We start from the raw sequence: 15,197 nt of genomic DNA, 5'->3' as shown, positions 1-15,197 counted from the left end.
TGTTATTGCTACTGTTACTACTACCACTGCTACTACTACTATCTACTATTACCTACCATTGCTAGAGTTATTACTACTGTTACTACTACCACTGCTGCTACCTTCCATTACTGCTGTTACTACTACTATTACCACTGTTATTGCTACTATTACTACTACTAGTACTGCCTACTATTATCTACTATTGCTAGAGTTATTACTACTGTTACTACTATCACTGCCTCTACCTACCATTTCTGCTGTTATTAATACTGTTAATGCTACCACTGCTGCTACCAACCATTACTGCTGTTACTACTACTATTACCACCTATCACTACTGTTATTGCTACTACTGCTGCTGCTGCCTGCTATTATCTACTATTGCTAGAGTTATTGCTACTGTTAGTAGCTACAACCACACATTATTACTACTCCTACTCTTTGGACTTCTAATAGACAATAAATGTTTACCGAATTGAATTTGCCAGGAACCACGCTAGCTGGCCAAGGTGACTGGAATTCAGTCTCTGAGGAAGAGTAGAGTGACATTAGCTGAGACAGCAGCTACTGACCAGGCCTTCAGAAAAGGGTCCCCAGGAAGGAGGAAAAACTACAGGGAGGCTTCTCTATAAAGACCACAAAGCCTACTGGAAGTTGCTGCAGGGAGAGGGACAAAATGAGGAGGATTTGGACTCTGATGGTGGAACAATGTCCTTGTGTTGCTGGGTATACCCTAAAAAACATATCTCCAAGAGTAGACGTCCTAATGTGTTTAATATGTTTTTGATGATGAAGATGATGATGTTGATGATGATGAGCATATTACCTAACATGCCTTGTATTTTTGAGCCTCACAAGAACACTGAGTGTATATCCTATTATTCTTGTCATTTTACAGACCAGGGAAAGGACAGAAACTCAGAGATCATCATTTGCCAAGATCACACAGCTACTGACTGATAGTGTGGAAATTTCAACATAGTTCTCTCTGAATCCTAGACCTATGCTCTCAACCACTGCAGGTTATTAATTCCCTAACTGAGTTTCAGGATCTTGTGGGGGCCAGGATGGAAAGGAAGGATGTAAGGAGAAAATGACCATGGGGGTGGGGTCCTCAAGGATTCTCTAATTTAGTGGTCTCAGCCTGGGACAGTTTTGCTCCCAGGAGACACTTGGCAATGTCAGGAGACAGTTTTGTTTGTCACAGCTGTGTGTATATGGAGGGTGCTACTGGCATCCCGTGAGCAGAGGCCAGGGATGCTGTTGAACATCCTACAGCCCCCTACAACAAGTAGTTATCTGCCCAAAATATCGATAGTACTGAGGTTGAGAAATCCCACTCTATATTGAAAGAAGGCAATGAATATGGTTAGCTATCCCTCATAAACTTTGCTATCTAAATATTGGTTATCACCTGAAGCTCAGTGATCCATTTCCAAGTGATCTGATGTAGCCAACTGGCAATGCCTCACTCATATCCCGTAAGCACTCACTGCTGCAGTACGTAACCACGATGGGATCCTAATGCAGCCCCTGTAGCTCTGCACCTAAGGGCTTTCACTTAGCCTGTGTGTCCGGCAGGCTGGGAGTGCTGAGGGTTACCTCCAGGACCAAGCAGCCCATGGCCAACAATGGAAGGAAGTTGGATGATAAACACTCCAGCCACTTGGCTAGGTGAGGTGTTCTATGCTGTCTCCTAGAGGTCCCTAGTGGAACTGACACTCTTTTGCCCACAGCTGTGACCTGCTCAGGAAAGCACCTTGCATTGACTTCCTTTCCTTCTCTTCTCCAGCGCTTCCTGGGACCACCCCCAACCTAAAATAAACTACTTGCCCACGTCCTTAACTCATATCTGCTTCTGGGGGGGGCCAACCAAAGATACCTGGGTCACAGGATAAGACTAATAACCTGACTGGTGGTGACTGTCCAAAGCCTGGATCTGGCAAAAAGCTTCCAAAATGTACTGGTAAAATAGTCTGGTCTCTAAAAATGTTGGAAAATGGGACATCCCTGGTGGCGCAGTGGTTAAGAATCCGCCTGCCAATGCAGGAGACACGGGTTCGATCCCTGGTCCGTGAAGATCCCACATGCTGTGGAGCAAATAAGCCTGTGCACCACAACTACTGAGCCTGCACTCTAGAGCCCCCGAGCCACAACTACTGAGCCCACGTACCACAACTACTGAAACCTGCATGCCTAGAGCCCATGCTCTGCAACAGGAGAAGTCACTGCAATGAGAAGCCCGCGCACCGCAATGAAGAGTAGCCCCTGCTGGATGCAACTAGAAAAAGCCCACGCGCAGCAAGGAAGACCCAATGCAGCCAAAAATAAATAAATAAACAAACAGATAAATAAATAAATAAAATTTTTAAAAATGTTGGAAGAAACTTAATGGGTATGGGGAACTTTACCTTTTAGCCATGTGGTGAGGAGAACCCCTTGCTATATACACGTGCACCTCTTAAGCACTCATGCAGACCAGTAATACTGTAACATGTTAGTAGGCGCCTTTCAGCGGAAAAAATTATACAGCCAAATAATTATGTAAAACCCTGTGTTGAATAAGGCTAAACAAGTTTCTTTACAGCAGGATATCTCAGAGCCTTTAATATGCTTATGCATGTTATTACCCTCTAGGAAGGAGCAAAAAAAATTTTTTTTGCCACACCACGCAGCTTGTGGAATCTTAGTTCCCTGACCAGGGATTGAACCCCTGCCCCCTGCAATGGAAGCACAGAGTCCTAACCATTGGACCGCCAGGGAATTTCCAGGAGCAACATGTTTGTCAGACTGTTTGGCCACAAACTTTTTGTCCTTTTGTTAAAGGGCATCCAAGCATTACAAGAGCTTAAAAGGTTTTCTGAATGTTGTTTTCTGCCCGTCTACAGTCTCATCTCCCACCATCTCATCTGTATATTTCATAGTTTAGCAAAGGTGAATTATTTGTACCTCCCAAATATGTCCAGGTTTTACCCTTCCCTGTGCCTTTGCATGCAGCTCTCCCTTCTGTCCAGAATGTCTTCATCAATTCTCCTTGTCTTCCTGCTATATTCCTCTTCATCCTTTCAAACCCAGCTCAAATGTTACCTCCTCCATGAAGCCTTCCTTCTACCATTCAGATACTTTAAAGTTGCATCATATAACTAATAAGGACCTACTGTATAGCACAGGGAACTCTACTCAATACTCTGTAATGGCCTATATGGGAAAAGAACCTAAAAAAGAGTGGATATATGTATATGTGTAACTGATTCACTTTTCTGTACACCTGAAACTAACACAACATTGTAAATCAACTATACTCCAATAAAAGTTTTTTTAAAACTTGCATCACAATTATTTTGTTCCTTTGCTGTCTCCTCTACTGGACTGAGAGCTCCATGGATGCAATGCTGATCTATTTTCATCTGTGCATCCTTAGTTTATATCATAGTTTCTAACAGACAGTAAATTATTAATAAGCACTTTCAGAATTAAGTTAAACTGGGTCGGATTTGTGAAGTTGACATATCCGACCCAGTTTAACCTTGAACTAAACTCACTCAGCATGTTATGAGGGAATGAAAAGTAACATCTACCTGGTAACCACTTGACAAAGATACAGTTGAGACAGGGAAGCCCATGGCAACTCCACATAGTTCTTTCTCTAAAGAAACAAACATTTCATCCCTCTGGAACAGGAAATAAAGGCATAAGTCGGATTACTGGGAAGTAAGCAAAGTTGAACCTACCTCTAAGACTAGCAGACGTGGATGCCAGGGGGACATGGATGGTGGTGTCTCCATGTGCTGCTTCATTGGGTATCTTTGTGATACGCTCCACAATGCCATCAGTCCCTGCAGGAGAGGGTAGGGAAGAGACCTAGAGTAACTCATCTCATCCAGAAGCAGAACATGGTCTAAATAGATCCACTTAATTTGACTATACAACGCATTTCTTCTCAACCATCTGTATGGATTGGAACCAGGACTGTGTCCATCCATTCACCCAGAGATTCATCCATCTTTCTGTCCATCTATCCCTATATCTACCCATTTATTCTTCCATCCATCCTTCCTTTTATCCTTTCTTCCTACCATGCATCTTTCCTTTCATATTTCCTCTCTCCTTTCTTTGCAACTTTTCATCCCTACAGTATTTCCTTCAATCTTTATTTCCTTCAATCCTTTCTTCCATCCATCTTCCTTATTTTCATCCTTCCCTCTATACATTCATCCTTCCTTCTATACATCCATCTTTTCTTCTTTCATTTATCTATCACTCCATTCTTCCTTTCTTCCCTCCTCCCATCCAACCACAGTCCTACCTTCTTTCCATTCCACTCATCACTTGCTTACTGAACACCCATCACTCAACTGTCGAGCCACATTTTAAGACATGGGTCAATAGCCATCAATGTGTCTAACCTGATTGTGAACTGTTAAAACTAGTTTGAGAAATAATCAAATCACCCTTCTGTACATATTTTCTAGTGAACAGGTGCTGGAGTAGTTGGAGGGCCTTGTTGGATTTGTGTCCAGAACAAAATCTGGCGTCAAATTCAACTTATCCAAGGAATGGAATCCTCCCAAGAAGTTCCCTACCTCATCTACTGTTCTTTTGGAGGTGGTGTTTCTCCTCCTAGGTCCTAAGTACCTCCCACATCCATAGGTACTTTGTTCCCTCGATTTTCATTCACTCACCTTTTTCTTTCCCTTTTCCCTTGCTGACTCTCTTCTCAGTATAGAAACATGCTCAGTTTAAAGGAGGAATCTCTCCTTTTATCCATGTATTATTTTATCTGTTGTTTCAGTCCTCTAAAACTCACTGATGCTCCCTTCATTAGAATCCCTGAGGACCCACATGTTGTCAGAGAACTTCTCACCTCATTTCAATTTGGCTATTCTGTAGCATTTGACGGAACTGTCCATCCCTCCTTCCTAAAACTCTCTCTTCCTCTGGCTTCTGTGAGGCCACAATCTCTTGCTTTTTCTCCTATCTCTCGGACCACTCCTGCCTAGCCTAATGGCTAAGAACATGGGTTCCTAGTGCCATATAGTCTGAGTTCTTATCACTTCCCAGCTTTAATGATCTTGAACAAATTACTCAACCTCTCTCTGTATCAGTTGAGTCATTTGTATAATGGGCTTATAATAGTCCCTTCTCAAACTGTGTTCCAATGAGGAACTTAATAGAACAGCATTTGACACAGAATAAGTGTTCTATAAACATTTGTTGTTATCATTATTGTCATCATCAACATTAGCCGTAATGTTACAACATCCATCATGGTACTATAATTATTCAACTACTTGCTTATTTAGCTTTGTTTCCCCAGTGCTTATTTCAATGCCTGGACATGAAAATAGATCAAAATATATGTTTTCTAAAGGAATTTCTGGTGCAGTAATAAACTCCTAAGTAACTCCTTTTTACCTGTTGGGAAAGAAGCCATTTTCTCTGAGCCCCAAATAATGAGAGTGTAGGAGCAGTGGGTCCTTACTTGTCAACTGGGTTGAGTGTGGAAGAACTTGAGAAGAACTTGTCACTGTTCCCAAACCAACACTCTCTGTCATTCTGGTATCCATAATGGGTGGTAAAGATGTCCTGACTGACTGTGTCCAAGTCTGCAAAGTACTGGCTGTAACCAAGGGTAATGCAGCAGTGCTTCGGCTCTCTGCCTCAAGGTTGGTCTCTACTGTTCTTGGGGTAGCTAGTGAGGAGGTAATCCAATGGGGGAGTGGGCTGTTTGAAGAATCAGTGGTACGGAAGGTCAAAGAGGGGAATGGTATTGAAGATGAAGAAGGTAGACTCTCTGCAGTGGTGGGCATAGTAGCATCCCCAGGGCCTGATTCTGTCCTAGAAAATGGACTGACTGAGATGGCACCTGGAACTCCAGATGTAGCAAAGGAAGCCATGGCCTCTGACAAAGAAGGCGTTACTGTGTTATTAGCAAAAATGGTCTCAGCTGAAGACAGCATATCTGTGCTTAGGTAACGTGTATTTTCTGATACAGGCACAGAAAGATTGGATCCTGGGACGGTTATGCCAGCAGACCCTGTAATGGAGGGAGAAGTGTAAAAGCGTGTGACTGTTTCCACTGGAATGTCAGTATACTGTGTAGACAGAGGCTGATCTGGGGATGATACTTTCACAGAGGACGTAATATCAGTCTTGGGGCCCTTCAAACCATGAGTGGACAGAGGCGATGAAGGTGTGTTTGTGAGTGTGCTTGACCTGGAATCCAAGGCTATTCTTGTCTCCTTCAGTCCAGGAGTCAGATGGGAAAGTGTCTTGGTCTCAAAGGAGGAAGGCATTGATGTGGAAAGAGTGGTCTCATCCACGGAGGAAGCAGTACCCATAGGATATATGGTGCTGGAGGACTCAGGGAAAATTGGGACAGAGGAACTTTGTTCATGTCCAGAACTGCTGGAAACCTCAGTACTCATGACAGTGTATATGGAAGGAAGAATTTTCGCTGTATCTATGGAGAATTCAGAGGTGGAAATTGTCTCAACTGTGGGACTACTCAAACTTGGAGGTAACGTGGTCACTGCTCCCAAGGTTGTACCCAATGCGTCTTTGGTCTTCCCCAGACTACGGGTGAGAAGTGAGGTCACAGAGGTAGGAGAGGAGGGGCTCTTCGCTGGTAATGTGGATGGCTCAGCGAAGGGGGTTCTCATGGCAGGTACAATCACTGGGGAAGATGGAGAGCCAGTTTCTTTCACAGAGGCAGGGCTTGTCCAAGACACATCCTCGAGACCTCTGCTCCTGCGAGTGGTCATCTCTGAGTGCGTGAAACTCTGAGTCACAGTCGAGTGAATCTCTGCCCCTGAGGTGTTGGTTGTAGTGCCCATGGTAAGTGGGTCCTGTGATGTATCCTCAGTGGGACCTCTTTGGGTGGTCATGGTCACTTCTGCAGATTCTGTTGTCCCAGGAGAGGCAGAGGGCCTGGTGACGATGCCTGTAGGGAGGTCTGGCGACATCGTGGACTGAACAGGGCCAGGGATGGACGTGTGGCTAGAGGAGATGGGTTCTGTCGTAGAGAACTCAGTAGTCGTATCAGTGGGAAGTCTGGAAAGGACGGTGATTTTCCCTGGGGCTGAGCTGTTCTGCTGGACGGTGCTGGTCTTCCTCAGTTCAGGAGTCAGAGAGGATGTGGAGTCTATCTCAGACATTGTAGTTTCTAAAGAGTGAGGCATTGATGTGGAAACACGGGTGTCCCTAGAGGTGGAAGGAGTAACCGTTGGAGACGTGATATTGGATGCCTCTGAGTCAGCTGGGGCAGAGGAATGTGCTTCATGTCCAGAACTTGTGTTGGCCCCGTGGGTCGCAGCTGCGTTTTTGGAGGGCTGAATTGCATCTGTTCCTGTGGAGGCTTCAGAGGTGGACAGTATGTCAGTGGTGGTGCTGGTCTCACTTGAAGGTGAGCTGGACACAGGTTCCACACTTGTACCCCATGTGTCTTTGGTCTTCCCCAGACCACGGGTGAGAAGTGAGGTCACAGGGGTAGGAGAGGAGGGGCTCCTCGCTGGTAATGTGGATGGCTCAGGGGAGGGTGTTGTCATGGTAGATACAATCAGTGGGGAAGATGGAGAGCCAGTTTCTTTCACAGAGGCAGGGCTTGTCCAAGACACATCCTCGAGACCTCTGCTCCTGCGAGTGGTCATCTCTGAGTGCGTGAAACTCTGAGTCACAGTCGAGTGAATCTCTGCCCCTGAGGTGTTGGTTGTAGTGCCCATGGTAAGTGGGTCCTGTGATGTATCCTCAGTGGGACCTCTTTGGGTGGTCATGGTCACTTCTGCAGATTCTGTTGTCCCAGGAGAGGCAGAGGGCCTGGTGACGATGCCTGTAGGGAGGTCTGGCGACATCGTGGACTGAACAGGGCCAGGGATGGACGTGTGGCTAGAGGAGATGGGTTCTGTCGTAGAGAACTCAGTAGTCGTATCAGTGGGAAGTCTGGAAAGGACGGTGATTTTCCCTGGGGCTGAGCTGTTCTGCTGGACGGTGCTGGTCTTCCTCAGTTCAGGAGTCAGAGAGGATGTGGAGTCTATCTCAGACATTGTAGTTTCTAAAGAGTGAGGCATTGATGTGGAAACACGGGTGTCCCTAGAGGTGGAAGGAGTAACCGTTGGAGACGTGATATTGGATGCCTCTGAGTCAGCTGGGGCAGAGGAATGTGCTTCATGTCCAGAACTTGTGTTGGCCCCGTGGGTCGCAGCTGCGTTTTTGGAGGGCTGAATTGCATCTGTTCCTGTGGAGGCTTCAGAGGTGGACAGTATGTCAGTGGTGGTGCTGGTCTCACTTGAAGGTGAGCTGGACACAGGTTCCACACTTGTACCCCATGTGTCTTTGGTCTTCCCCAGACCACGGGTGAGAAGTGAGGTCACAGGGGTAGGAGAGGAGGGGCTCCTCGCTGGTAATGTGGATGGCTCAGGGGAGGGTGTTGTCATGGTAGATACAATCAGTGGGGAAGATGGAGAGCCAGTTTCTTTCACAGAGGCAGGGCTTGTCCAAGACACATCCTCGAGACCTCTGCTCCTGCGAGTGGTCATCTCTGAGTGCGTGAAACTCTGAGTCACAGTCGAGTGAATCTCTGCCCCTGAGGTGTTGGTTGTAGTGCCCATGGTAAGTGGGTCCTGTGATGTATCCTCAGTGGGACCTCTTTGGGTGGTCATGGTCACTTCTGCAGATTCTGTTGTCCCAGGAGAGGCAGAGGGCCTGGTGACGATGCCTGTAGGGAGGTCTGGCGACATCGTGGACTGAACAGGGCCAGGGATGGACGTGTGGCTAGAGGAGATGGGTTCTGTCGTAGAGAACTCAGTAGTCGTATCAGTGGGAAGTCTGGAAAGGACGGTGATTTTCCCTGGGGCTGAGCTGTTCTGCTGGACGGTGCTGGTCTTCCTCAGTTCAGGAGTCAGAGAGGATGTGGAGTCTATCTCAGACATTGTAGTTTCTAAAGAGTGAGGCATTGATGTGGAAACACGGGTGTCCCTAGAGGTGGAAGGAGTAACCGTTGGAGACGTGATATTGGATGCCTCTGAGTCAGCTGGGGCAGAGGAATGTGCTTCATGTCCAGAACTTGTGTTGGCCCCGTGGGTCGCAGCTGCGTTTTTGGAGGGCTGAATTGCATCTGTTCCTGTGGAGGCTTCAGAGGTGGACAGTATGTCAGTGGTGGTGCTGGTCTCACTTGAAGGTGAGCTGGACACAGGTTCCACACTTGTACCCCATGTGTCTTTGGTCTTCCCCAGACCACGGGTGAGAAGTGAGGTCACAGGGGTAGGAGAGGAGGGGCTCCTCGCTGGTAATGTGGATGGCTCAGGGGAGGGTGTTGTCATGGTAGATACAATCAGTGGGGAAGATGGAGAGCCAGTTTCTTTCACAGAGGCAGGGCTTGTCCAAGACACATCCTCGAGACCTCTGCTCCTGCGAGTGGTCATCTCTGAGTGCGTGAAACTCTGAGTCACAGTCGAGTGAATCTCTGCCCCTGAGGTGTTGGTTGTAGTGCCCATGGTAAGTGGGTCCTGTGATGTATCCTCAGTGGGACCTCTTTGGGTGGTCATGGTCACTTCTGCAGATTCTGTTGTCCCAGGAGAGGCAGAGGGCCTGGTGACGATGCCTGTAGGGAGGTCTGGCGACATCGTGGACTGAACAGGGCCAGGGATGGACGTGTGGCTAGAGGAGATGGGTTCTGTCGTAGAGAACTCAGTAGTCGTATCAGTGGGAAGTCTGGAAAGGACGGTGATTTTCCCTGGGGCTGAGCTGTTCTGCTGGACGGTGCTGGTCTTCCTCAGTTCAGGAGTCAGAGAGGGTGTGGAGTCTATCTCAGACATTGTAGTTTCTAAAGAGTGAGGCATTGATGTGGAAACACGGGTGTCCCTAGAGGTGGAAGGAGTAACCGTTGGAGACGTGATATTGGATGCCTCTGAGTCAGCTGGGGCAGAGGAATGTGCTTCATGTCCAGAACTTGTGTTGGCCCCGTGGGTCGCAGCTGCGTTTTTGGAGGGCTGAATTGCATCTATTCCTGTGGAGGCTTCAGAGGTGGACAGTATGTCAATGCTGGTGCTGGTCTCACTTGAAGGTGAGCTGGACACAGGTTCCACACTGGTACCCAATGCGTCTTTGGTCTTCCCCAGACTATGGGTGAGAAGTGTGGTCCCAGGTGTAGGAGAGGAGGGGCTCCTCGCTGGTAATGTGAATGGCTCAGGGGAGGGTGTTCTCATGGCAGGTGCAATCACTGGGGAAGATGGAGAGCCAGTTTCTTTCACAGAGGCACGGCTTCGCCAAGACACATCCTCATCACCTCTGCTAATGGCAGTCATCAGCTTTGTTTGTAGAATTCTCTGAGTCACAGGTGTATGGATCTCTACCATGGATGTTTTGGGTGATGTGGTCCAGCGAAATATGTCCTGTGATGTCGCTGCAGGAGTACCTGTTTCAGTGGTCACAGTTTTTTCTGTTGATTTTGTTATTGTGGGGAAAGTAAAAAGTTTTGTGATGGTTTCTGTAGCGTTTATTGCTGACATGGTGGAAATAGCAGGGCTTGGATTGAGTACATTACTAGAGGAGATGTCTTCTGTCCTTGTCACCTCAGTAATAGAACTAATGTTCACACCAGGAAGGATAATGGTTGGCTCTGTGGATGAGTTGGTTTCCTTGGAGGTGCTGGTTTCCCTCAGTCCAAACATCAAGGAGGGACTTGTCTCAGTCTCAATTCTTGTAGTCTCAGAGTAGCTAGACTTTGGGGTGGAAACCGTGGTTTTCCCAATGGTGGTGGCTGTATTCATTGGAAATACGGCTTTGGATGGTTTTGAGTCAGTTGAGACAAAGGAATGTGATTCATGTTCATAAGTGGTGGTCCCCACATTGGTTATGGCTGTGTTTTGAGAAGTATCTCTACTTGAGCTTTTCCCCTGATAGGTGCTGGTATCCCTCAGTCCAGGGGTCAAGGAGGATATTGACTCTGTTGCAATCTTTGTAGTTTTGGAAGAGTCTGAAATTGACGTGGAGACAGTGGTGTCCCTTATGGTAGAAGAGATAACCATTGGAGATGTGGCTTTGGATGGCTCTGTGTTGGCTGGGACTGTGAACTGTGATTTATGTGCTGAACTAGTGATCCCCATATCGGTTACTGTTGAAGAATGAATTGTTTCTGTATCTGTGGTGGCTTCTGAAGTGGTCAGTATCTCATGCAAGACGTTGTTCACACTTTCAGGTGTACTGGTCACAGGTTCCAAGCTTGTGTCCAAAACTTCTGTGGTCTTTCTCAAGCCAGAGGTGAGAACTGAGGTCATGGAAACAGGAGAGAAGGTACTGTTCCCTTGTAATGTGAAAGGTGCAGGAGAAGGTGAGGATGTGGCAAGGATGGGTTCTAGGGAAGAGCGAGACCTGGTTTTTTCCACAGAGGTAGGGCTTGTCCAAGACACATCCTCAGGACCTCTGCTCCTGAGAGTGGTCATCTCTGAATGTGTAAAACTCTGAGTCACAGTCGAGTGAGTCCCTGCCCCAGAGACCTTGGTCGGTATGTCCAAGGTAAGTGTGTCCTGTGATGTAGGCCCTGGGGGACCTGTTTGGGTGGTGATGGTCATTCCTGAAGATTCTGTCATGAACATGGATATAGAGGGGCTGGTTCTGCTTTCTGTAGGTGTGTTTGGAGAAGTTTTGAAGTGAGCAGGGCTTGGGATGGATATCCTGCTAGAGGAGGTAACTTGTGTCCTGGTGACCTCAGTAGTAGCATCACTTGTGGACACATTGGAAATGACAGTGCTTGTCTCTGTAGCAGAGCTGGTCTCCTGGTAGGTACTTGTCTCCCTAAGTCCAGTATTCAGAGAGGACACTGACTCTCTCTCAATCTTTATAGTCTCAGATGAGCCAGACATTGCTGTGGGAGCAGTAATGTCCCACATGGTAGAGGAGGTAACCACTGAAGATGTAGCTTTGGATGGCTGTGTGTGGGCCAGGACAGGAGAATGTGATTCATGTCCACAACTGGTAGTCTCTACATGTGTCGTTGCTGTGTTTGTGGAAGGATGAATTGCTTCTATATCTGTGGTGACAAGCATCTCATCTGAGCTACTGCTCAAATTTGGGGGTAAACTGGTATCAGTTTCCAAACTTGTCCTCAACATGTCTCTGGTCTTCCCCAAGCCGAAGTTCTCAGGCAAGAGACCTGAGGTCACAGGTAGAGTAGAAGAGGTACTTTGCCCTTGTGATGTCAACAAAACATGAGAAGATGAGGTTGTGTCAGAGATAGGTGCTAGGGAAGAGGAAGATGGGGTTTCTCCCACAGAGGGAGGGTTTGTCCATGACACACCTTCAGGACCTTTGCTCATTTGAGTGGTTATCTTTGACTGTGGAAATCCCTGAGTCACAGCCAAGTAAGTCCCTGACAGGGAGGCTGTGGCTAATGTGTCCATGGTAGGTGCACCCAGTGATGTAGTCCCAGAAGGACCTGTTTGCATGGTGATGGTCATTCTTTCAGAGTCTATTATGTCAGGGAAGGTAGAGGGCCTGGTGGTGTCTGATGACCTTGTGGACTGAGCTAGATCTGGGCTGGAAATTCTGTCAGAGGTAGTGACTTCTGCCCCGGACACCCTAGTAATAGCAAAAGAACTTAGGGAATGGACACTGCTTATCTCTGTGGTTGAGTTGGTATCCATGTAAGTACTGGACTCCCTCAGTTCAGTGGTCAGGGGGTAATCAAGCTCTCTTCCAGCCCTTGTGGATTCTGGCCAGGTAGTTGTTGATGTGGAAACAATGGTATTCAGCATGATGGAGGTAGTATTCATTGGATATGTGCCCATCGATGACTCTGAGTGGGCTGGGACAGTGGAATGAAGATCATGTTCAGAATTTGAGGGCCATACTATTGTATCTACTGTGTTTGTAGATGGGTGAATTGCCCCTTTGTCTGTGGTAGGTTCAGAAGTGGCTATTCTCTCATATGTGCCATTTTTCCAATTTGGAGATGAAGTTGTCCCAGATTCCAAGCTTATGCCCAGTAGATCTGTGGTCTTTAATAAGCCTGGGGAGTCAGTAACCTCCTTGATGGTCCCTCCTGAGACAGAAGAGACATTTACCACCTCAGTGTTCAGAGATGTGCTTGAGCTTGTTTCTTCTTCCCCCATCCAGGAATGAGATGTAGCTTTTGCCTCTGTTGTAGGAGTCCTTATCCCATTCACCTGGGGAATTGGATATGGAGTTCTTACTGTGTATGGGATTAAATCCAGAGTTGTTGCTTCTGGTCTAGACATATGCCCTGGATCTGCAGAAGCTGTGACGTGAAGCTGGGTAGAACTCTGCTCTACTTCTTTGCTAGCAAGATCTGGCCTCCCTGATAAAGTGACTTTAGAGCTATTTACCATTGTAACAGGTGTGACCTCACTTGTAATGTCCTCTATGGAGGAGGGCAGCTGTGAGGTAGTTGGGCTGATCATGTTCTCCAAAGGGAGTTCTGAAGGAGTTGTAACCTCCTGAAGAACTGAGGTAGAGGTTATGGCTGATGACACAGAACTCCCAGTGGCCCAGTCAAGAGTGGACAGAGAATCAGGCAGAGGAGTAGATGGGAGGATCTTTGGGATAGTCTTTGTATTTGGATGGTCCATAGAAGCCATTGAAACATGCAAGGCTTCTGTTTCTCTTCTACTGGGAGTCCAACTTGTGCTTAAAATGTCAGGAACTGAGGTGCTCATCCTCTCGACACCAGAAGTTGAGATGGGCATAGATGCAGTTGTGTCTAAAGGACTCAGTGTCCTTACACTTGTGCTGGCCTCTGTCTTTTCAACTGATGCAAAGGAGGATGGGACGGCTAGGCTGGTTCCAATGACAGTCACAAGGCCATGGGGGGTAGACACAGAGCCTGATTCAGTGCTTGACGCTATGGATGAAGTTGCGCTCATTGCAGAAATTGCTTTAGGAGAACCTGTGACTTCCAAGATTGAAGCCATGTCTGTGATAGTCCTGGGGCCTGATGTTGGGGCAGGAACAGCTGTGGATGACCAGGTGGGCGGGTGCTGTAGGGCAGATGTGCTGGTCTCTGTAGCCAGGGTGCTGTCCATGGTGCTCACACTTCCTTTTGGGTGGGGCATGGTAGTCAGGACTGAATTGGTTTCCACAGTGGTGATGGTGGTGGTGACAAGTGGAGTGGGAGCTACGGTTACCTCCATGTTGCTCACTCCTGCAGGATGTGAGGTCTGTGATAGTTGCCCAAGAGTAGAAGCAACATCACTAGTTACTACACTTGTGATGGTCTCCAGTGTCTTAGACCCCACGGAGGGGAATGTGACAGATGGTGAAGAGCTCATTTTTCCTCCTGAGGCATTGGTGATGCTGGTAATGTCTTGGCTTTCAGAGGTCAGAGATGCTAATGTGGTTTGTTCTACGGAGGTTTTAAGCAATGTGTCTTTGGCCTCAGGGGATTTACCAAGAATCAGGTTATTCCCAGTTGTCTGCTCTGACCATGGGCTAGCAGATGAATAAGCCTCACTCACAGATATACTTGCCTGTTGTTCATCTGTCATTGTATCTTTACTCAGAACAGTGGAAGGAATGACTGTGATGTTGACCCTTGTCTTGGTTATAAATTCAGATTTATCTGTCACTGAGCTCATGGTTACCATCTGGGTTGTCAAAGAGTCCGGGATGGCCACAGAGTCTTCAGGACCAGTGGAAGATGTGTTCAGAGAGACATGTGTGTCCACGGTGGTCCCTCCAGTGGAGCCAAGCCACATGGATAAATTCATTCCAGTTGTCCTTGGAATCAGAGTTGGGCTTCTTTGTGGACCAGTCCCTATGTTGCCTTTAGGATTTGACTCTCGGGAGACAGAGGACACTGTGCCCAATAACTTTTTGGTCCCTTCTGGAGTCCCAAGATGGGGGTTGGTCCAAACCTCAGATGGGGAGAGTGAGACCCATTCTGTAGTTGCTTTCCCTTTTGTTGGTGACTTGGCTGGTGTCATGAATCCTGTGGGCAGGTGAGGGAGGCTGATGTTGCCACTCTCTATGGCTGTGGTCTGAAGTGTGACTGGTTCCACTGTGGTCTTCGTAGGGACAGTTGCTGTTGAAGTATTCCAAGAATTTCCCAGAGTGTACTTCATCTCTGGGCTGGTGCTGGGCTCCTTGGAGCTTATGATTTTGAAGGCTGTAGCCATTTCTGGGCTTCTTGTGGACACACCTGTGATTAGAAAGTGAGTTGGTAGGAGATATGCAAACGGTACAGGAGTCCTGATTGACAGTAT

At 47.3% G+C, this 15,197-nt stretch overlaps 1 protein-coding gene across 1 annotated transcript in view; it reads right to left on the bottom strand.

Annotated features, from left to right (window-relative positions):
• LOC132363475 (mucin-16-like) overlaps positions 1-15,197 on the bottom strand; it is a 73,150-nt gene that overhangs the window by 40,076 nt on the left and 17,877 nt on the right. Inside the window, exon 3 of the mRNA XM_059919162.1 lies at positions 3,714-3,818. Within this exon, the coding sequence (XP_059775145.1) occupies positions 3,714-3,818 (105 nt within the window). The remainder of the gene's footprint in view (positions 1-3,713; positions 3,819-15,197) is intronic.

This window comes from Balaenoptera ricei, chromosome 3, assembly GCF_028023285.1.
Source record: "Balaenoptera ricei isolate mBalRic1 chromosome 3, mBalRic1.hap2, whole genome shotgun sequence".
In the NCBI taxonomy this organism is placed as follows: domain Eukaryota; kingdom Metazoa; phylum Chordata; class Mammalia; order Artiodactyla; family Balaenopteridae; genus Balaenoptera; species Balaenoptera ricei.
Note: the sequence above shows the minus strand (reverse complement) of the source record. Positions and strands in the feature narration are given on the sequence as shown.